Below are 23,920 nucleotides of genomic sequence, written 5' to 3'. Positions count from 1 at the left end.
TGGGGTAATTTTAACTCCATTAGTTTGGGAAGTCACTGAGACATCAGGAAAGCAGCAGCGCAATTCAATGAGACGTGCATTCCAAGCAATTGTGTTATTTTGACTTTTCCTGGGGCGATCACATATCAAAACTGGCTTCCAAAGTCAGCTATAGATTGGGCATCCTTCATCAATTCAAGTGTTTTCTCATAAAATCAGAATTACTCACACTCTACAAGGTGTTTATCCATAATTCAATGCAGTATTGCTCTCTGCTATAGGCTAGTGATCCAGTATCACATATCATTTCTCCCAGATTATAGAGCCGAGGCTGAGCGAAGTGAGGTCGAGGCCATTTAGTCCTGATACGTGAAACACCCTGCAACCCATGCCTATATAAAACAGACTTTTTGGAATGCCAGCTGCATTTTCCATCCAATCATCATGTAACTTTGTTCAATAATTTTCCCTGGGTAGGCGCTCCTGTGTTGAAAGTTTCATGTCGTTTGCTCAAGTGGTTCTGGAGAAAACAAATCTAAAAGCAAATAAAGGTGAAAAAAACAACTAAGAAGAGGGCCTTGGTCGACATTCCACAGCATGGTTGCGGGCGCCCATTACTAGTGTGAAATCTAAAGCTCCCAAAATGAATGGAATTTCAAGAGATGAGGCCAAAGCAAAAGGTCTGTTGCTCGCAAATTGCAGGCTGTTTCTTTTTAATCATGTCAGAGGGTCCACAAATGCAGACCGTCTGAGTCGGAGGTCTAATGTCTCAACAAGTGGCCAATCTTTGCAAGTCGCTTCAAGCGGACAGCGCTTGCTCTATCCTCTCCACACCCTAATCGTGGGAGTCTGTTACAATTTAATACAGTAGAATCTGGATAATAAGTGTATGCTTGAATATAAGCACACATGGGCCTCCCTATTTGATTTCTCCATAAAAAATAAGCACACATAAAAACGTCATCATAAGGCTTTGAAAACTGAAAATATTATAAACTCAAACACGACAGTATTTCGTGTTTTATTGGTCCATTAACTTTAAGTATGAATTTATTACACTTCTGGTATTGGTACTTACAACAGTTGTACGTTCAAAACAATGTTAATCATTGAATATAAGCACACATGGGCCTCCCTATTTGATTTCTCCATAAAAAATAAGCACACATAAAAACGTCATCATAAGGCTTTGAAAACTGAAAATATTATAAACTCAAACACGACAGTATTTCGTGTTTTATTGGTCCATTAACTTTAAGTATGAATTTATTACACTTCTGGTATTGGTACTTACAACAGTTGTACGTTCAAAACAATGTTAATCATCACATCAATGGTGCTTTACGATAGTCATAAAAAACGTTTTTCATCACAATCAAAATAGACATGGCAGTGAAGCGTCAATCATACACCCATGAAAAGAAGATTGAGATTATCATGTTTTGCAACTCTTGTAAGAACCAGTAACAGATGTGTAATAAATTCGGACTTAACACGAGGAGTTTGAACAATTATTTACCCATTCTTCCCCACTCACATCAGAGTGCAAAAGGTTCGAGGAAGATGGGGAGCAGAACACAGGCCTCTTACCTGGACATGGAAAACGAACTTGTTGCAAAATTTAAACGGATACATGCTCGAGGACTGAAAATGTATTTGGAATTTGTCTCCAAGGTGTGGAGAATTAAAATTGCAATGATGTAAACTGATATCTCTGCAGCCAATCTGAAGAACCATCCATCCATCCATTGGCACCATACTCTGTGCAGAGCATTGGTGCTGTCTAAGCAGTCTCTTTGGCTTTTGGGCACAATCCTGTCACCACTCTGACACAGGATACCAGCAAGCTGGCACTCATTTTGCCGACCTCAAAAGCATGACAGGCAGAGTCAATCCCACTTGGTATTAATTCAACAGACAAGTGGGATTTGAACTCAGGATCCTCAGATCCTAAGCCCACCACCCAAACTATTAAGCCAACACCAGGCATATCTGAAGAACATTTATTATTATCAGCACATGTCAGGCTTTTTTAAAATATAAACGCCTATAAATAAAATATAAGCACCTATGTGCTCCACTAAATCTAAAAATAGGCACATAAGCTTATTATCCAGATTCTACTGTATCTCCCAGGGCCAATTCTACATAGCCAAACTGGTCGTCTTTCATGAATGCCGGAAGTGAATAGTCCATAAGCCAGTAGGGTTGGTCGATACCATCTGGGGGGAATAATTCTCATAGTAAGTTTTGGCAAGGTATACAACCCTAGAGTTAAAAAAAATGTGATAGCATTGCGTCGGTGGTAGCTTTTTGTGTTTTATCACCCTGTTTGTATGCCTACCCTTAAATAAGCTTTTGTGCAAAATGGCCAGTACAAGGACATCCTACATCAACTTAACATTTTTTTTATCAGTCAAACATTAACATTGAAATTTGTCTCACCTTTTTGCTCGGATCATTTGCTTCTCAACAAAAAGTGCTAAACATGCCTAGGTTGAAAGGTATGTCATTGGTGACATTTATATATCAGTGTCTATTTCCTGTGTGATAAATTATACCACCTTTAGAAAAGTATTTGTCTACTAGCCGAAACTCCGTCACAGACGGATTCCGTTACATGAGTCCAAGATGACAACCAGTGGCGGCACTCGTAAGAGCCGGATCCCAGTCAATGTACTCCATGGCCTTACCTAATGAGGCCTACAAAACGTCCTTGTACATGACATTTTTGGTGTACACTACTCCTTGTGAAGAAGTCCCCTGATTTGTGCACGTGTCGACTTTGACGTACACCATGTCAAAACTTCAGGTCACAATACCGAGAAAAACGTGACGTGACCGCTAGGAGGAGCACAAAATTGGTCCTTCAGTATTAATATATAGAAGCTTCAGAGTTGAAGGTTGACTATTGCCACTATGTGCGATGCACTCTTACAGGTACGAAGTTTCTTTCAGCCCAGGTCACAGTACTGAGAAAAACGTGACGCGACCGCCAGGAGGAGCACAAAATTGGTCCTTCAGTATTAATATATAGATAATTTACTGTTGAAAATAAATAAAAGTTCTGGAACAATATAATTACATGGGTGTTTAGCATATTTATTAAGAAATCCAAAAATCTAAAAAATTTTTTGCATGTTGCATATTAACATCAGTATAGCAGACAATGTTACCCCACCCCCCAAATGAAAAAAATACCTAATTTGGATGGATTTATGTAGTTTGGTCAATGTCATGATACTTTCCCCGTTATTATTGTCGGATACTTTCCAAGAATCAATCAAAGGTAAATGATAGCATGTTCATGAACAAGATTAATGTTTCTTTCCCTGTTGTGGGGCAACTTAGCATAACAATTGTGCATTTTGTGAGGAAAGCACCAAATTTGGCACACTAGTAGCCTAACATATTATGAACAGATTTGGATATTGGGCCATCTCAAATTCAGCTGCTGATGGCTGTGGCAGCCATTTTCCACTGCCATCAAAAATTGAGATGACCCAATATCGAAATCTGTTCATAATATGATAGCCTACTTGTGTGCCAAATTTGGTGCTTTCCTCACAAAATGTACAATTGTTATACTATATTTTGCTAAGTTGCCCCACAACTGTAATTTCTCAAAAAATACAGAATTTCAGGGATTTAGATACTCAATAATGCACATACGAGTAGGGTGAATATACTGATTCTGGCTCACTTTTCCCCATGTAAATGAACAGGGGATTTTCAGCGATTCATATTTTTTCCCTAAAAAGTAAACCCCCTTTTTTATCCCAAGGTATATTTATTTGTCTCCCCTTTTAACCTCGGGAAACTTTTTAAAATTAAATAAACATATTGTGTGTGGGGCAGGGGTTTGTGTGGGCAGGGGTTGGTGTGGGCAGGAGTTTGTGTGGGCAGGGGTTGGTGTGGACAGGGGTTGGTGTGGGCAGGGGGTCGTTGTCGTTGGGACATGGGGTCGTTGGGTCGGGTTTATGTGGATGAGGTTTGATGTGGATGGGTGAAGAGATGGGTGAATGTGCGGGTGGAACTTGTATGGATGGGTGGACAATTTTTTAATTAACCAATGCATATTGTTTAGCTCACTCATTGAACCTAAAAAGATTTGTTCATTCTCAAATTCCTTCAAAAATTTAATTTTCTTTGCACAATAATCCCCATCTAAAATATTTAAAAATAAAACATTTGAATCTTTATATTTTTTAAGATACCCCTTTTCCTTATTAAACTTTCTCTTATCATCTATTATTTCTGATTCACAATTTAAACAGAAAGAAGAATATTTATAAATAATAAGGGCTTATCTATCACAAAACTTGCAGAGAGTTAGTTTATTCTCCATATTTAAGGGTTAAATTTTTAGTTAAAATAGTTTTGTTTAACACTAAATAAAGATGTTTTCAGACACATTACAACGATCCCAAGAGATTTAAAGTGAAAAGACGGAATATGTAAAAGGAGTCAAACTAAGAAAAGGAAAACATTTTAACTTTTGGATAGATGTTATTTCTAATTATTCATCTGATATTGAGTTTGAAGGAACAGCATATGTTTTTAAAACTCGCGTGAAAGTTGTTTTTTTTCTGGAGTATCACCACTTGCTATTGAGATTATTGAAAAACTTAATCTGGAGTCTGATTCAAAGATTGATAAGACTCTTGATCAGAATGGTGTATTTTTTATTAATTTTCAGACTGATAAGGATATTCATAAGAAGGGTGTTAGAGGAATAATGAGATTTAGGTCAATTATAAATAGGGATGATTATAATAAAATAAGCTTTAATTTAATAGAAATTGAGGAAGTTAAATGTAAATAGATTAATATTATGGGTGAATTAAGCATTTATTTTGAAGTAAAAAAATTACTAATAAATGGACTCTCTTAAAATGTCTATCAAACAACTTGAAGCTGAACTAGAAAATGTTCCAGATAAGCCAAATCTAGATAAGTTTGAAAGTGATTTTGAAACAATCTTTTATTAGTTTGAAATAATAACTGAAAATATAAACTATGGTAATGAGTATACTAGTTTTAGAGAGTCTATTGATAAAATAATGATATCGTTTATAGAGGCCTTTTTCAAGCCAAAATCTAGTGAAAAAATAATGGAATCATGACCAATTTTAAAGGAATGTCTTTCTCTAATGAAGCATCCTTCAGCGAAAAGAGAGCGTAAATTGCTTAATAATATAATTGTTGTTTTTTTATGGGAAAAAAAAATTAGTTTAAGCATAAAATTATAGTTAAATTATTGGGTAATAAATGCATTCTAAAATTCATACACTAGTCAAGAGAAAACAACTAAGACATTGTAAAATCTGTAATAAAACATTTAGTGGTATTTTTAATCTGAAGAAGCATATGCTACTAGGACATGATAGAAAATGTACTACCTGTGATATGGTGTTTAATAGTGTTGGGTTTGTGGAACAGGGGTTTGTTGGGACAGGGGTTTGTGTGGGTGGAGTCAAAAAAAAAATTTCAATTTATCTTTGTCTTTTGTAATTCTTGTGAATAAAATGAACCTAAAATCTCTTCCCCTTCTAAATCATATATCTTATAAGTCCAAGGAACCATATCTATTACATCAACAATTTTAAAAAGTTTGCTCGTCCATTGTTTAGTACAACTCTTTTCAAAATGAGATTTCCATCTATATATTCTGACGATATCACCAACTTTGATCTTAGGGTTTCTGACATTAATCTCTTTTTCATATTTTAATTTTGTAAATGTTTCTGATGGTTTCATATTCGTTGACGTGTGAATCATGTCATTATACTTATCCACAATATCCTGAATAAAAGATGACCATTGTTGTGAACCGAGTTGTGTGAATTTTTTATATAGTCTCCCTTTTAAGGTACGATTAAAACGTTCAACAACAACGGCATTTCCTTCGTTAAAGGTACTGTATAATGTAATAGTTATTTTTTAGAAAATTCAGAAATGTCTTGTTATAAAACTCTCCACCCTCATCAGTCCACAATTTTTTAGGTTTTCTCTTACTTTTATTAAATATTTGTTGAAAGGCTAACATAAGAGTATTACCTGTTTTGTTTTTTAAAGGGACAACCCATGCATATCTACTCCTCAAATAAATAACGGATAAAGCATACTTGTACCCCTTATCATTATTGAGTTCAATCAAATCAGCAGACCAGATATAATCAACTTCCTTGGAATAAACCTTCCTTCTACGAAACTTTGTGAATATTGGTTTATGTAATTCATCTCTAATTGCTCTTCAATCTCAATGACATCATTAAAGCATATAAAAGTTTTTTGAATTTCCAAGTCCAAGTTTCAATTTAGCACTGATCATCTTCTTCACGATCAACTGATCAACTTTTTCTCTCTAGGTTGGATTTTGTATCAGAGACAAATTATACAACATTTCTCTATCGGCTTCATGCTTTTCTTCCAAAGTTGTGGTATTCCCATTATCAATATCGTGTCTCATGCATACTTCATCAACCCTATTGATGGGCTCACTCCATGATTTAGGATTATCTGCCTCATCTAATCTTTTATCCAAGTTTGTGCCTGGACACAGAAAGAATACCCTGGTAGATGTAATTCCCCTGGTATTCTAGTAGTTGTAAATTTACTTCCTGATAAAAACTTTTGTATATCAACTCCGAGTTTGTGTTTGGAGATAAATTGATTCTTTTTTGAATCACACACCGAACATATACCTTTTTGTATAACCCTGTTATTTTTACTTTTAAAATATGAAATATTTTTAGTATTAGTTTTCTTTTTACATTTAAGACAATAACTCATTTATTTATGAGAAAAATTACTACAAAGTGCGAAAACCTTTTTCGTTTCCAACATGCACATTTGAATCTCAATTTTTAAAACATAAAGAATCCTTACAAACGTCTTTACTCTCTCCTCCATTTATTTAAGAAAAAAAAAATGAAAAACTTGAATTAAAATCAATATCTTGCCGAGGACAATAGTCTTATCGAAAGTATTGCAATTAGACTTGTCAATTCTTTGTTTTCCTCCTCGGTGGGTTGAGTTATTTTCTGTAATACCCCCAATCTTTTTTTCATCTCACTGCTTTCCACATTTATTCAGTCTCGCTCTTTCCTCCCTCTCCTCCTTCTCCTCCTCTCTCTTCTCCTCTCTCCTCCTTTTCCTCCTTTTCCTCCCTCTCCTCCTCTTCAACTCCTTCCTCGTCACTGACTATCCTTGAATCACTTACACCCCATAGAATATCATACATGTATTCATCAGGATTTCTTGTTATTCCTGTATCCAAAAATTTTTTTTTTTTTACAACAGGAAACCAATAAAATTTCTTTTGAATTTCTGAAAGAGCCTTACGTTTTCTTAATTTTATAATTTTTTCATCATTTAACATTCTAATTAAATCTAAAGTTGTCAGTTTATCAACATCAGCATAATGCCAATCTTTTATTGAAAATACCTCATTCTTATGTTGAAGAACAAATTTAGTAAAATACCGAATACCCTTTTCTTGAAGGTATGCTTGGACACAGAAATGATAATTTTCTTGAAGCCTTCTTGCCGTCATTTATGTATTAGAAATACATGTTCGAATAATATTATGACACGAAACTCCTCCCCATCTTCCCAAAGTTAAATCATTTTGTATTTCTCTACTTATTATATATAATCTGTTTTTTTCTGTTTTCATGATATAAACTAGGGCAAAACTATTATGATATTTACCCTTATTAAATTATTTTATTTGTTGTTTACTAATCGTGCTTCCACAAAACTCATTCTCTATACCAAGTGGATAATATTCTTCCTTACGAGACTGATTTAATTGTTCCAGGTCTTTTAGGTCAATTTTAAATGACCAATTATACCCGAAATCTTTCATATCATACCCCCATTGTTCTATTCTCATACAAACGATACGCCCTTCTTGATAAAAATTTATTTTAATTCGAACTGTGAATTCTGTATGACCTGGAGATAAAATTAACACTTCTGTATCTTTGGAATACACGGCCATTTTATTTAAGGATATATATTGTGATAAATCACTTTATCTCACCAAGTCATTCGCGTCAGTCGGGCTTGGATATTTTTTTTTAATTTATAAGCATTTTGCATATTAATATTTTTTGTTATACTATATTTCTGTCGTTCAGCCTGTGCCTTTGTGTAATAATTTGAATAATCAATATCCAGTTCTTGGGATACACCAAAGATAGAACAGTCTTTACCAACATAAGTCATTTATATTAGATTAAAAATAATGTCATAAAAAAATTTATTTTTGTTGAGTTGAAATAACACATATAGACATAATTGACCACAACACTTGGAATTTAATTCTTGGACTTGAAATGTTTGATAAACACCATTTGTAAGAATTTTATGACTTCAACAGGTGGTGGAAGACCAAAAATATCAAAATAATATTTGTCTTGACTCTTAAAAATACAAACCCAATGAGAACCATTCCCATTATTATCTTCTAAGTTCATAATAATATTCTTTGTATGTTTAGGCATATTTGTTAATTAATCTCTCATACAAATAACCACATTATGAATTTTAATTTCTTACAATATTTGACAAGTTGTACATTTGATGTTGTATTCTTTCCAAATTCTTTAAACCACTCATCGATGCTCATTTATTAAATATAAAGATATAATCCATTACCCCTTTTAGTTAATTTTACACCTGCTTGTGCGATAGAAGAAAGCATATCTCCAACTAACAATCTCGCTTCATCAGGCAGACCTTCAAGTTTTTCAGCAAAATCTACAATAACACCACTTCCACTAATTTGTTTCTCCAACTCTTTGTTATGTCTTTCCAATTCTTTTTGAGCCCGGAGTTGAGCCTTCCTTTCGTTGGCAGTTTTCACCGCTGTTGAAATACCACCCGTCAATGCTCCAACCGCACTTAAACCAGCAAATGAAGGAATTGGAAATGGGAGAAATCCTCCACTCGTCTCTCTTATTGAATATTTTTTCAACATTGGTTTGGTCATTTTCATTTCAAGTGAGCCAGTATCGTTCAAGATTTTAACCTGTTCTCTTGTGAGCAAAAAATCAATTCTTATTGCTCCTTTTCTCTGAATTGTATTCATGTTAATCGTACAAGGCTTTTGATTTTGAACACAAGATGATAGTTTATGAAGATTGATTTGATTAACATATACCCCAGTTGGTACTTTGCCACTCATTTATTTAACAAAACATGATGTGAGACTAATCATAACACCATTATCTGTATTAATCTGTAATTCTGTTTCTTCCAAAAGCAAACAATATGCATCAACTTCTTCACTCTCTCCTCTTTCAATGTATCAGGAAGTATCCACTCGATTAGACTTTATAGTTTCCTTGTGAGCACTAAGGTCAAACACATAGATTGTATTCAAACTTTTAAATGATGTCATATCCAAAATAGGTTCTTTATTTCCATTACTTTCACACACCTTTGGTAAGACTTGTATGCTTCAGCATAATCATTTTTTTTCCAATTAATTTCAATCTATGTCATGGATAAAATGTACGATCTAGAGAAACACGAAGTTGTTTCACTTTATAATTATCACTCAATGCATTATTCTTATCAGTAGCAGAATTGCCATCTGGTTTTTTAAAAAAATGATCCACAGATATCGTGGCTTTCCTTCCAGAACACCCAAATTCTACATGCAAGTGGTTTGGTTTAGTTTAACGTGTTGACATATTCTTTTGAGGTATGATACACTGAGTGGTTTCTTTGAGTTAAGTCTTCCATTCAACATCTCTTCTGTTTTAAGATTAGGAGTATATTCACTAATATACCAACTCATTTCATCAATTACAAATTTATTCTGTTCACCAAAAGCATTAGCAACACCAAAAAGCAATCTATTTTAATTATCATTCCTTTGTAGTTGAAATCTAATTTTAAGACCATACAGAACTTTATGATGATCACAAAATCCAAATATACCTTGAAGAGGAACTGCCACAGTAAAACTATTAACTGCTTTTGTATCAGTATACGTTCCTTTCCTTTGAGTATATCCACGGTCTGTGGTTGTTCCTGTTGACATATCAGGAATAAAACCTTCGACAGCCCCCTTTCCCATTCTATCATTGAATGTATATAGTGTAAATTTCATCATTTCAGATACAGCAGAGACATAATAAACCGCTTCAACTTCTTGTGTTCCAATGTGCAAACGAACACCATCAAACATTTTCCAGAAGAAATCATTTACGAGTGTAGCATTTGTGTTATTCCCAGCCTTAGTGAATGCAAATTTACACAACAAGAAAGTTTCGGATAGATTCAAATAAGTTTGTCGATTCTGTATTTCAAAACTTTTTGTACCATTTGCATTCCAGTCTGTTCCAGTTATTGCATTTACCTTGAAGTAATCCTCTTTTTTAGTGAAGTTTGAGATGATAATAGTATCATCCAAATCATAGATACTATCAATTGCTTCCATACTTGTATTTATTTAGGAAAAAAAGATGTTAAAACTTTTGAAACCCTGACCCAAGTATTTTAATTATTTTCTGTCGTTCTTGGGGGGACAACTGAGTTTTGCCTTTTTTAATTTCTTTAATTGCTTGTAATTTATGAGATTCCTTTTGGGCATCTTTTATGCTCTTTACAGCACCTGCTACATTTCCCACAGCAGAAGCAGTTGAACCAATTAGGTCTTTATGTTTAAGAATAGATGAACCAACACCCATTAGAGCATCAAATATCCCATCTCCTCTAAATTGATGTCCGACACCCCTTTGTCTCTTCGGTTTATAGTATCCTCTACCAAGATACATACCTTCACCCTTGTAGTATTGGGAAAAGAACATCCCATCCCCTGTAATTATTATATATTTTCCCAACTCGTGTTTCCTCAAAATAACCATCGTATTTATTTATTGTAAAACTTCACGTAGGTGAATTCTGATGGATATAACTTCTCCATTGAAATAAATCATACGATTATCTTGGTTGGTCATCCTAAAATTTACTCTGTGTATGTTTTTTCCTGACACCTGGAGATAAACCAGATTTTTGGGTTCCATATTGAATTTATAACCAATTGGGGATGAGTATGCGCTGAATGAAAATATTGTATTTGTTTTTATTCCATTTTTATTAGCACCAATCAAATCACAGTGAATTAATACCAAAGTTATTCCTGAGGATATTTGAATGAGATTATCACTGAAAAATGTCCCATTAGTTTCAATCTTTTTTGAGGAGAAACCCAATAACTCTCTAAATGAATTATCAATTGTGAAATCAACCTTTTAGTTATCTTTAAGTTTAATCATTGATTTTGAATGTCTATAACAATATTTTTTGGTTCATCACCCTATTCTTTCATAAGAAGAGCAATTTCGGAAGATATTTGAGAAATCTCATATGCTCTGGGTGAGACTTATAGTTTTGTATCCACTTCCCGGATTATAATCAAACTTATCATTTTTATCAGTTATATTAAATAAGGTATTATAAGTTTCCATGGACAATAAAGATGCCTCATATTCTTTTGTTGGGTCAAGTTGTAGTGGGTATGGGATTTAAGATGTATGGTCGCTTGTTGTGAAATTAAAACTCAGGATTGTGCTTCTAATCTTATTTAGTATGAGATAAAATGTCTTTATATTGAGATTTATTAATTATTATTATGTTCATCAACTGGTCTAAAATGGCTGATGCTTCATCAAAACAATTGTTATTTCCAGCCTTCTTACTACCAAACAACAATAACAATCTATTAACTAATTGCGATGGGTCATTTGGAAGAAAACTACTACCTGACCCAAGGATACTTAAAGCCTGAATAACGTGTTTCTCCTTCTCATTCTTGCTACGTTTACCAGAAAGAATAACCCTATAATCAGAGTTCAGCAGATCAATATATACTCTATCATCATTATTTTTCATGTCCAATGGTTTATCAAAATACTTTAATTCATTCCTCACAGTTGAAGCTTGTCTTCCATCTTTTGTGAGAAGAAACATTAATCTCAGAGTTAGTTTAACAGGGGTTTAAGCAGAACCTAAGAACCTTAATTCATCATTAAATATCAATACCTTTTCTTGAACAAGATGAAATATTGCTGGTTGTTCTGTTGGAATGAGTCCTGCTTTGGTTTTTGATTATGCTGAATATTCATTGTTTTGAAGAGCATTCACAATATAAGCAGGGGGGCGAGTCATCTCTTCCAGTTGTTGAAATAATCCTTCATCATCATATTCTAATTCTTCCTCCGTCATTTGATCAAAATATTTCAACATTTGAAGTTTTTGAGGAGTATATTCTACTGTGGGAACTGTGGAAACATCTTTCATTTTTTCTTGGGAAGTTTTTAAAAGTGGTTTAAAAAATTTCTCGTTTTCTTTCAAATGCTTCTTCGCCCATTAGTTTCTGTCTGCGTTTCTTATTTCTGTCTTCCTGTTGTTTTATAACCTTTGAAACCAACTCTTGATGTTCCTTAAATCTTCTTGCTCTTTCTTTGCATCCATTTATTAATTGGAAAATATCATTTAATGAATTGTAAAGATCAACAGGGAAATTTTCCTTTTCTTCATCATCCAAGTAGATGTGTTCAAATAAATCCTTTCTTTAAATATTTCATCAAATTCTTTATTAACAATAATACGAGTTGTAATTTCTTCTTCACTAATACTTGCATCTCTGCTTTTCATACGTTTGCGTTGAGTTTCTTCATCAACATCAAAACCGAATGATAAAATCTTCACTCCGCTCAGATGTTTAATAATTATTTGTCTTGTTCCTTCTGGATTAGTTTCTAATATCACAAGACCACCAGATTTTAGTTTCCTTCACTCACTCTTGCAATGTGAATATTTTGTTGTTCCAAGAGAAACCTCCTCAAATATTTGACCTTCATTCCTCAATTGTATATGTTCCTCCACTGAAATATCGTGATAATCTTCACCTTTTACTTCTCCAGTTGTTGTTGATACAATGCATATCACGGGGTGTTTTTTAAGTAAATTTTCAAAAATTCTCATTTGTACTATACAAGAACCTTGATTTATGAAAGTTTTTTTCCAGAAGCAGATTTACCCACAAGATTTATAATAATAGTTGTCATTTATATATGTAATTGTAATTGTTTATAAAACAAAAAATATATCCCTTAATATCTCATCTTGTTTCACAACAATATATTTATATTTTTCAGTCGTCTGCTTCATGTAATCCCCAAATTACTTATTACTACATAATGTAGAACAATTATCTCTCCAAAAAATATTTATATCTATTGAATTTAACTTGAATAAAATAAAAGTATTAGCATTATTTCTGATGGAACGATGAGGAAGTTGAAAGTAAGATTGACTAAGATAAATACAATTACAAGAAGAATGTCTCCCTCTTGTGTAGTAGCTGTCCATTACCGTTTGGTTTCTCTCATTAACACAATCAAAGATAATGAGGTTATTTTTGGATTTATCCAAATCTTGGGGAGATGGGATATCATCCGTATTATCAATAAGAATACAAGTTATCGGTTTTGATTTCTTTTTACATCTCTGTGTATCACAAAATAGTTGAATTATATCTTCAATGTTATAATCAATTAGGTTTTTTTGAAGTTTAAATAAACCGATTATATCTTCTTTTTGAAGACCAGCATTAAAACCTTGTGAGAGTATTTGATACTCTGGTCGAAAACTCGACTTTGTGAAAATTATTAAATTATCATAATCTAAAAAGTTGGGAGTTGGGAGCATCTTCAAAAGCAAGCAGGTTTTTCCGCATCTGCTTGAACCAACTATGAGACATCTCAATGAATTTGGAAGATTTTTATGATTGTTAAATTTTATCTTATTTTCCCAAATGGGTAAAAAAATCATTCATTTATATTGTTATGGCTGTGGAAATTCGCATTACACCATAAAGGACCCTCAGGTGAGATATCTTCATAGGTACATGTGTAGTTAGCCCAAACCCGTTGTATAGAGGGAATTTTTGTGATTCATCCGGGCTGCGACGCTTTGAGTTAGCCATTTTTTTCTTTCTCTTTTGTTATTTTCGGCCATTAAGCCGCCGACAATGCAAACAGCCACTACCCTTACCTTCACAACTCCATCCCGCAAACATCGCTTCACCGCCATTCCCAAACGGCACCATAACCATCAAACCACCAGCGAAAAACCTCCACCACCTTCGCCTCTCTCCTTCACAACCAACAACCGCACTACCTGTGAACACTGAACGTTGGGCTGTCCCGGGCCCGGTCGGCGATTGGTGCCGAACGCACCGAGCCGCGAGCACGAATGGCGGCCTTTCCGAGGAGAAATTCGGATCAGAAACTCTTCACGCCCACTTCTCCTCCGTCCAATTGGCGAGCGCGGGGCGGCTTGGCCCCGCCTCCAAGCGTGTGTATGTGAAGTCCGTATATGCAAATTTTAGGATCAGGAGAGGTTCACGCCCATTTTTGCCCGACCAATGGCTGACCGGGGGAGGGGCGGCGTGGCCCCGCCTCCAATCGCATTCTGATCCTAAAATTTGCATATTGGCTGCTCCTGCCACCTATAAAAAGGCGAGCGCAAGGCGAATTGAAGAGAGTTGGGTATTGGAGTTGCTTTGAGAGTGTCGTCGAGAGGGTGCTGTTGGGGACAAGGAGTGTTGCGTTAGCGGAGTTGAGTGCGTGAGGTGGACCTGCAAGCAAGGGAGCTCAGGTCCGAGGCAAGAAGGACGGCGGTCGGCGACGAGGTTGCGGTGTAGGGGATCGCTCGTCTCGTCGCGGGACCCAAGCCAGCCAGCCACTCCCCTCCCCCAGGGCAGCAACAATTCTCCCCTTTCCCCCGCGCTGAGATAGTGCAAAAGGGGGCCCCGTTCCCACCCCAAACGTGGTGCCAACGAAACCCGCCAAGGGGCACGGAGTCGGGGTACAGCGGCGCGGCCACATTTGCGGCTTGCCTGCCAACGCGTCACGAGGACGCGGGTAAGACCTCCCCGGTCTCGCGGACCTGGCCGCTCCTCCAGGTCACGCGCACATTTGGCCTACGTGCCTGTCTGCCTCCTTGTCTGTGAGGGTGGCTTCTTTCCTTTGCTTTTGTGTAAATGTGTGTTGGCGCCATCTGTGAAGTAAAACTGTACAAGTGTTGCCATGTGTGCGCGTAGTCGGTTTTAACTCTTACATTTGCTTTATGTGCATTTCGATTCTGTATGGCTGTATATACGTGCTTTCCGTGTGCCGGGAAATAAAATGCTTGCTTGTTGAACTGTGCTCGTTTCGCTTCGTCTTTTCTTTATTGACCCTCCATCTTGCTTCATGTAAGGGGTTCGTAGTGGGTGCAACATCCCGGGAATTAATCTGAACCGTCCAGGTCGATAACACCGCTCGGTTATCCCGATAGTACGGAACGGGCCACCCAAGCGGCTCGTGTCCGGAGTCGACCTGTGGCGAGGTACGATCGCCCGGTTTACCATCCGCGTGGGTACTTAGGGAGGTTGAGTTTGGCGGACAACCCTATCCTACGCGGGTGGCCAATTGGCACGATTGTGGTGAGGTTGAAAGGCCCACCTGTGACGAGCTCCCGGCGTTGGTCTGAGAGGGTCACGACAGAATTGTCCGTCCGGTGAGCGACGTGCCGCGATTCGAGTTACGCGGCCGATCGTACGCCGGCGGGCGCGGATTCGCAACAATATATTTGGAAAACAGGTTATTTAATTTATTATTGGTTTTTTTCGAACTCGATATTTTATCCTAAGTTCAGGTTTAATTTCAAGATAATCCATTATTTTATTTATGCAATTCTTGTGTTGATATTTCGCTGAAAATGACAATCATGAATAATATATAACAACAATCCTTTGAACATTTCTCGAATACGTTCAGTTTCTTCCCTTGTAAGGAAAGGTGTGTTATCACCCTCATATTTTACATTCATTTCTCTAATCAAACTTGTAAAGGAATTCATTTTTGGTGTAAATCTAAAAGAATTATTTTCCTTTTTAAATTTTTTATTGTCATTAATTAGAAGATAATCACAGAATATACATTGTTTATAGGCTTTTGACTCTGTTTAATCCCACTCGATCACACAAAGGACAATTCTCAAATTTTTCATATGGAGAATCAGGGAAGTCTTGCATATTTATAAAGTAAAACTTCACTTAAACTGAAATTCATCTATACTTTGTTGCATATTGACTCTTATTTAATAATAATACCATCGATATCTATATACTTTTTTTCATTCCCAGATGCAACTCCAACATTTTTTATATCAAAGGTAATTTTAAAATGATCCTTAACTCCGATTGAACGAAATGTCATTTCACCTGATATATTAACATCCTTTATTTCATCAGGATTTACATCTTTAGGGTTGCTGAAAAAAATACAAATTTCTCCTTGCATATTACAGATGGACTTATCTTTTCTTTCTCAAGCATCATCCATAAGGTTTTTATTTTTTGATACTTTTTCTTGTTTCATTGCTTTTTCTAGTTTTGAATATATTACCAGAAGGAGAGGAGAAACTTTAATTGATGATTTTCCAGGTATACTAAAAGCCCTTCCACTGAAGGAAATTGAAGAACTCATTATTTACCATAATTGTTTTTATATTTATCTTTGTTCAATTTTACATCCTTGACATATTTCTCAGTATCTTTTACAAATGAAGAAATTGATTGAAACTTGCCTTTTGTGTCTTGAGACATTGTATTTATTAAGTGAAAAAAGTTGGAGGATAAAATTGTTTTAAGCACAGATTCACCTGTAAAATAAATGAAATTTTCATCTTGAAAATTTTAGTTTAAGCAAAGTTTTATTATATAAATATGGTGAATACAACATACTGCGATGTTTGTAATCACGAATATAAACATTATAAAAAACACCATCGAACCAAACACACATTTAATCTATTTCATCAAATATCTCCTCTTGAGTTGGAAAGAAAACATTGTGATATCTGCTCAAAGGATGTTTTGAAGAGTAGTTATAAGAATCACCTTCAATCACAAAAACATAAGAAAAATGAGTTTAAAGCAAAGGGAGACTATTATATTGAAAACACTGATGGGACATTTAAAGGGCATATAAAAATAAGGATTTTTCAATTTGGAGAACCCGGTCCAACATCATCAATAGCTGAATCAATTGAAATAGTGAAACCTGATGTTGAAAAAGTTATTAAAAAGACATTAAAAGAAATGAAAACTTTAAAGTTTTATATGGGAGTGAAAATGAATATGAAAAGACAAGATGAAGAACAAAGTCCTTATATGAGAACAGATCTTCATTCTATAACATCATTTCAAGATTTTTTGAATAGTGGGGTTTCTGAAAAACTATCAATACAAGAGGAGGATGTTGATAATACAGTGGGAGGAAGTGGATTTAATATTGAAAAAAACTGTCTTTTTAGATATACACATTCTAAAATCAAACCCTCTTCAAGCTTCTTCTGATATTGATTTACCAAAATAAATAAAACTAAAGAAGGCAGTTGTTAATATTAAGAACAATGATAATAAATGTTTTCTCTGGTCTGTTCTTGCTCACTTACATCCTCCAAATTGTAAATCAGAAAGAGTAAAACAATATATGAAATATGAGAATACCTTGGACATTAAAGATTTTAAATTCCCAATGCCACTAACAGATATTCCTAAATTTGAGAAAAAGAATAATCTTTCTATTAATGTATATGGATTAACGGATACAAACAAAGTTGAAATATTAAAAATTTCAAACAACTATAAAAATGAAGAAACACACATTGATTTTTTATATTTTAGTGTTGGAAACAATTCACATTATACATACATCAATAATTTATCAAGATTAATCTCTTCTCAGGTATTCAAAACAGCAAACAAAATATATCCTTGTAAGCGATGTCTTAATTCATTTCAAACAAAAGAACGATTAGAACAACATTCAAAATATTGCAGTAATCATAAATCAGCTGTAATTACTATGCCTAAACCTGGTAAAAAGATTTCTTTTGATGATTATAATAAATCTATCATGCACCCATTTGTGATATATGCTGATTTTGAATGTATCCTTAAAAAGAGAAATACTGCTTCTCCGAATCCAAAAGAATCATATACAAATAAATATCAAAAACGTATTCCTTGTGGTTTCTGTTATTATATCAAATCATCTGTTGGAGAAAGGTATAATAAACTTGAACATATTGTGGAAAAAAAGCTTTACAAAAGTTTGTAAAACGATTAGAAAAGGATTGTATAAGACTAACTAAATTAATGAGAGAAACAAATGAACCGATGAAATTAACCGAAGAAGAAAAATTAGAATTTAGAAAGAACAATATCTGCCATATTTGTGAGGAGGAAACTGACGAGTCTAATCTTACTGGTAAATATAGAGGTCCCGCTCATTCCTGTTGTCATCTTAATTATAAATTTCCTTCTTTTATTCCAGTCTTTCTTCACAACAGCGCCAACTATGATACACATCTATTTATAAATAAACTTTCAAAAACACCAGGGAGTATTTCTGCCATAACAAACACAAGTCAAAACTATATTTCATTTACAAAACCTTTAACTCGTATTAGGTTTCTGGATTCTTACAAGTTTATGGGAAAACCATTAGCCAACCTCGCATCAAATCTAAGCTCCACAGGCTCTTTTCCAAATCTTAATTCATTCTTTCCAAAAGAGGAAATTCAGATTAAAGAGATAATTCAAAGTAAAGAGGAAATTCTAATTAATGAGGAAATTAATGAAGAAATTCTAATTATAAAGAAAATTCAAACAATGAATGAAATTCTAACGAAAGAGAAAATTCTGATAAAAGATGAAATTCTGATTAAAGAGCGAATTCTAACTCGAGAGGAAATTCAAACAAAGAATAAAATTCAAAGTAAAGAGAAAATTCTTACAAGTAAGGGAATCTATCCTTATGATTATATGGATTCATTTATGAGATTTAAAGAAACATGACTTCCTTCAAAAGAAAGTTTCTATAATAACCTTTATGAAGAAGAGATAAGTGATAAGGAATATAAACACGCACAAGAAATTTGGGAAATATTTAAGATAAAGAACCTTGGAGAATATCATGATTTCCATCTAAAAACAGATGTTTTATTGTTAGCTGATGTGTTTGAAGCTTTTAGATCACTCTGTCATAATAAAAATTGTAATGGATTGGATCCTGCCCACTATTTCACAGCTCCTGGTTTAGCTTGGAGTGCAATGTTAAAAATGACAAAAAAAGATATAGATTTAATCAGTGATGCAGATATGCTTTTGATGATTGAGAAGTCGAAGAGAGGTGGAATATCACATGTATGTTCAAAAAGATATGCTAAAGCAAATAATAAATATCTTCCAAATTATGATAGTGAAAAAGATAGTAATTATTTGATGTATTTTGATGCTAATAATTTGTATGGATGGGCAATGTCTCAATCTCTGCCTTATGGTAAATTAGAGTGGGTGGAAGAAAAGGATTATGTAAAGGCTTTGATTAATATTGTTATTTCTTCTCAAGAGGAATTGAATGAGGAAGAAGAAGGTTATTATTTTGAAGTTGATTTGAGGTACCCGAGTGATCTTCATCATAAGCATAAAGACATTCCTTTTGCATGCGAGAAAGAAACCCCAAAGAAAGAATGGTTAAGTGATTATCATTAAAGGCAAATCAACAGAAAAGTTATTAACAACATTCTATGATAAAGAGGGATGTTTTGCATCAGAGAAGCTTGAAACAGTTTTTGAGAGAAGGATTCAGAGAAGCGAAGTTGCTAAAATTCATAGAGTTTTAAAATTTAAACAAAGTCCTTGGATGAAAAAGTATATTAAATTCAATACAGAGATGAGAACAAATACAAAAGTAAAATTTGAAGGGGAATTCTATAAATTGATGAATAATGCTGTCTTTGGAAAGACAATGGAGAATGTTAGAAACAGTCAAAACATTACATTTGCAACATCTTGGAAAGAAACTTCCAGATTGATAAATATACCAAGTTTTAAGAGAGAAGAGGTTTTTTCAGAGAATTTTTCTGCTACTCACATTTAAAAGGAAAGTATTGTAATGAACAAACCAATTTATATTGGAACAACAGTTCTTGATTTATCAAAGATATTGATATATAATTATTTGTATAATGACTTAAAGTATGGTGAAAATGTTTCATTGTTGTATATGGACAGTGATAGTTTTATCCTAGATATAAAAACTGATGATGTTTATAAAGATATGAAGAAAAATATTGGAGTATATGATACAAGTAATTTTAGTAAGAAGAGCGAGTTATTTTCAATAAAGACTGAAAAGGTTATTGGTAAGTTTAAGGTTGAGTTGGGTGGAAAAGTAATGAGTGAGTTTATTGGATTGAGAGCAAAGGCATATGCTTATAAGTATGGTGATCAGATTGATAAGAGGTTAAAGGGAATAAAGAAATATGTAATAAAGAAATCAATAACTTTTAGAAATTATTATAATTTTTTGATGAATAAGAAAGAAGAATATAGGAAAAGGAATACAATAAGAAGTTATAACATAAGATATTTAACGAAGAAGTAAATAAAAAGGCATTAGGAGCCTTTGATAAGAGATTAATTTTAGATAATGGAATAGATTGTGTTCCATATGGATATTGTATGATAGAGTGTATAGAATAGATTGTGTTTTAACGATGGGAAGATGGGTTAGGGTTTTTAAGGGCTACCACCATGTTTTTTCACAATATATAAATGGTCAAACCAAGTATTAATCAAACTAAAGAGTGGAGAAAATCTCAGTCTTGGTATATAAATGGAAAACATAATGAATGTGAAAAATATCAAATTAGTCTTATTGAAAAAAAATAACTAAAACAAAGGTAAATAAAACAAATAAGTGAATCAATTTAAAAACTAGTAAGTTTGAGGATGTAAAGAAAAAAAAATATCCTTGAATGGACTGAAAACTTTGATGGTTATCAATTGAACAATGAAAAAACAATTTACGATAATCTCAAAATGATATCCTTAACAGCATTAAGAGAAGTTTATCATTTTGTAATGGCACAAAAGGGGTATCTTAAAAAAATATAAAGATTCAAATGTTTTATTTTTAAATATTTTAGATGGGGATTATTGTGCAAAGAAAATTAAACTTTTGAAGGAATTTGAGAATGTACAAATCTTTATAGGTTCAATGAGTGAGCTAAACAATATGCATTGGTTAATTAAAAAAAAAATTGTCCACCCATCCATACAAGCTCCACCCGCACATTCACCCATCCACCCATCCACTCATCCATTCACCCATCCACATAAACCCGACCCAACGACAACGACCCCCTGCTCCCACAAAACATATTTATTTAATTTAAAAAAAGTTTCCCAAGGTTAAAAGGGGAGACAAATAAATATACCTTGGGATAAAAAGGGGGTTTATTTTTAGGGGAAAAAAATATGAATCGCTGAAAATCCCCCATTCATTTACATGGGGAAAAGTGAGCCAGAATCAGTATATTCACCCTACTCATATGAAGGTATCAAACATCCATATTACACAATATAAACCAATGACAGTGGCAAGATGGTTAATCATGTGCAATCTGATGAATGAGTCAAAGGTCAAAATGAAACACAATCTTCTGTTGTGGGGCATAAAATTACAGAATAGAAACACAAATGTGGTGTTCCACACTCACAAGGCCATTACCTAGGCCCAATGTGTTGCTGATAAACATATTGTCTTATGAACCAAACATGGGTCCTTTTTAGTTTCGAAAACATCTCTGATAATATGTACTGATTGTAAGTGATATAAAATGATCAAGATTAACTTTAAAAAAGCACAATTATTATCCAGTTCTTCAATATCCTCATTGAAACTTTCCCCATCGTCTGACTCAAAGATGGATATGTTCTGCAGTTTATCAGCACTGGACCATCAGTGCCTGTAATTGCAAACACTAAATGCTCGGCTAGTTTTAACAATTGTTTTGAAAAGCCAATAACCTGAGCTATGTGCCTAACAATATTCAAGAAGATATAGCCTATAATAAGAGAGAACCATTAGTTTTAAATGGGATGTCTTCTTCTGTCTTAAGGCGGTTTCAGAAAAGTTTATTTTGGGATGGGGTTACGAAACGGCTAATAACACACAAAAGGCTACTGCCAATGCAATGCTATCACATAGTTTGACTGTAGAGATGTATTCCCTGCAAAAAATTAGGATGAGCATTATTCCACTCGGATGGTACCGGTGGCCAAAAATTACCAGGTTTGGCTCATGGTCTATAAAGGAGGGAGGACACAAACTTGATGGAAAAGAAAACGAAACCCCTATGGCTCCAATCTCACACACATACCATAGAATGGGGAGACAGCCAAATAATGAAAGGTCTTTGCAGTGTCAGCCCTCGTGTTGCCGGACTTCAAAACTCAAGACTTGAGGAAGCAAAATGCTGACACAGCAGGCAGTCATCCTGTTCTGCAGACTTGCAACACAATCTCTGTACCTTTCCAGTACAACTCCAGCAACTACCAACTCCAACTGCAGTAACTGCTGGAAGAGTCCTAACTGGCAACTCTGGTTGGCCCTATGCACCTGCGTTGCCTGGTTTTATTAACCCCACTACCCGGAGTCTCACCCATGGTCACGCCTGCCTGGCTCAGCATTTGGTTGCCTTGTGTTCCTGCAGGCCGGGTGTCCACACAATCACTCAGCGCTCTGCCCCCATCAGTGCTGTTTCTGCCATTATAGCTCTTAATCAGCGTGAGCCACATGGGAGTCTCACTCATGGTCATGCCTGCCTGACTCAGCATTTGGTTGCACAGTGTTCCTGCAGGCCGGGTGTCCACACATTCACTCAGGACTCCACCCTCATCGGTGTTTTTGCCACATTATAGTTCTTAATCAGCGTGAGCCACATGGGAGGTTGATGAGTGCATGCGCGAAGCACTGAGTTTTGCGCTGACTAACCTTTCATCATTGTCTGACCTTGCCGACAGGAAGGTGCATCCAATTTACAATCTTAGCCCTATGCTTTCTTTCAGTAACACTGCCTTCCTTGGTATACATTTAAACAGGACACGATAACCTAACATATCCCTCATTACGTGGGAGAGATCTAACCTACTCAAGGACACAGACCATGCTTTGCTGGCACAAAAGGATCCTGCGAGCTCGAGCATCCCATCCCCCTCTTCTCCTTTTGTAGCTGGTATTAAAACAATGAAAACATTCTACTGCAAGGCCCAACAACATCGGACTCCATCCATTACAGATATATAAAAATTTAAAGGTCAAATCAAGGTGTTTCATCAAAACTGCAGGAAATAATACATATAATTGTGAATAAAAGCTGCAAGGATTGATAAAAGTGAAATTGACCTGTCATACCTTTTTTCAATGGCTATAAAGAGCATGCTATCATTCACAAAGTTGCTCATGAGGTGACACACAGTCCGGAAGAACGCATCAGTGAGATCGTCATCGTAGCACACTAAAAGGCAGAAAAAGAATAAAACAAACAATCATAGGCATTTCCTAAATCACAATATGCACTTTGTCTCAAGAGCTACCAGTACTTCACTCCATCGTGAGGAATCTTATTGCTCTGAGCATCAAGACCTTATACCGACACAACATTCAAACATCGGATCGGGTAGCATCGAAGATAATGAGCATTGAAGGAAAATAAAGTGAGAGAGTAAAAATGAATGTTTTCTTTGCTGAAGATTCATGAAAGCAACTCAGGCTTTTCATTACTCATCATGTGGCGATAAATGTCGACCATAATTCCCAACCAAATAGCGCAAAGCCAAACTAGAATGGTACTCGAAAGAGCCCATACTCCGCCAGGCTGAACAGTTTACATTTTGTATCTACTGATAGGTCAGATCTGAATCGTGACCTCATACAAAATGTAATCGGCTTATTCTTATCACCGACCCAACTCTTCCACCTCGTTTTGTCATAACCCGTACACAACTTTTTAA

At 34.8% G+C, this 23,920-nt stretch overlaps 1 protein-coding gene across 6 annotated transcripts in view; it reads right to left on the bottom strand.

Moving 5' to 3' along the window:
- METTL22 (methyltransferase 22, Kin17 lysine) overlaps positions 1-23,920 on the bottom strand; it is a 79,887-nt gene that overhangs the window by 27,441 nt on the left and 28,526 nt on the right. For all 6 annotated transcript variants that reach the window (XM_085885223.1, XM_085885230.1, XM_085885263.1 and 3 more), the window contains exon 9: positions 23,322-23,424. In XM_085885223.1, the coding sequence (XP_085741349.1) occupies positions 23,322-23,424 (103 nt within the window). The remainder of the gene's footprint in view (positions 1-23,321; positions 23,425-23,920) is intronic.

The sequence above is a fragment of the Eptatretus burgeri genome, chromosome 1 (assembly GCF_056783735.1).
Source record: "Eptatretus burgeri isolate ZD-2024b chromosome 1, Ebu_testis_v1, whole genome shotgun sequence".
In the NCBI taxonomy this organism is placed as follows: Eukaryota; Metazoa; Chordata; class Myxini; order Myxiniformes; family Myxinidae; genus Eptatretus; species Eptatretus burgeri.
This window is presented reverse-complemented; position numbering and strand designations above follow the sequence as displayed.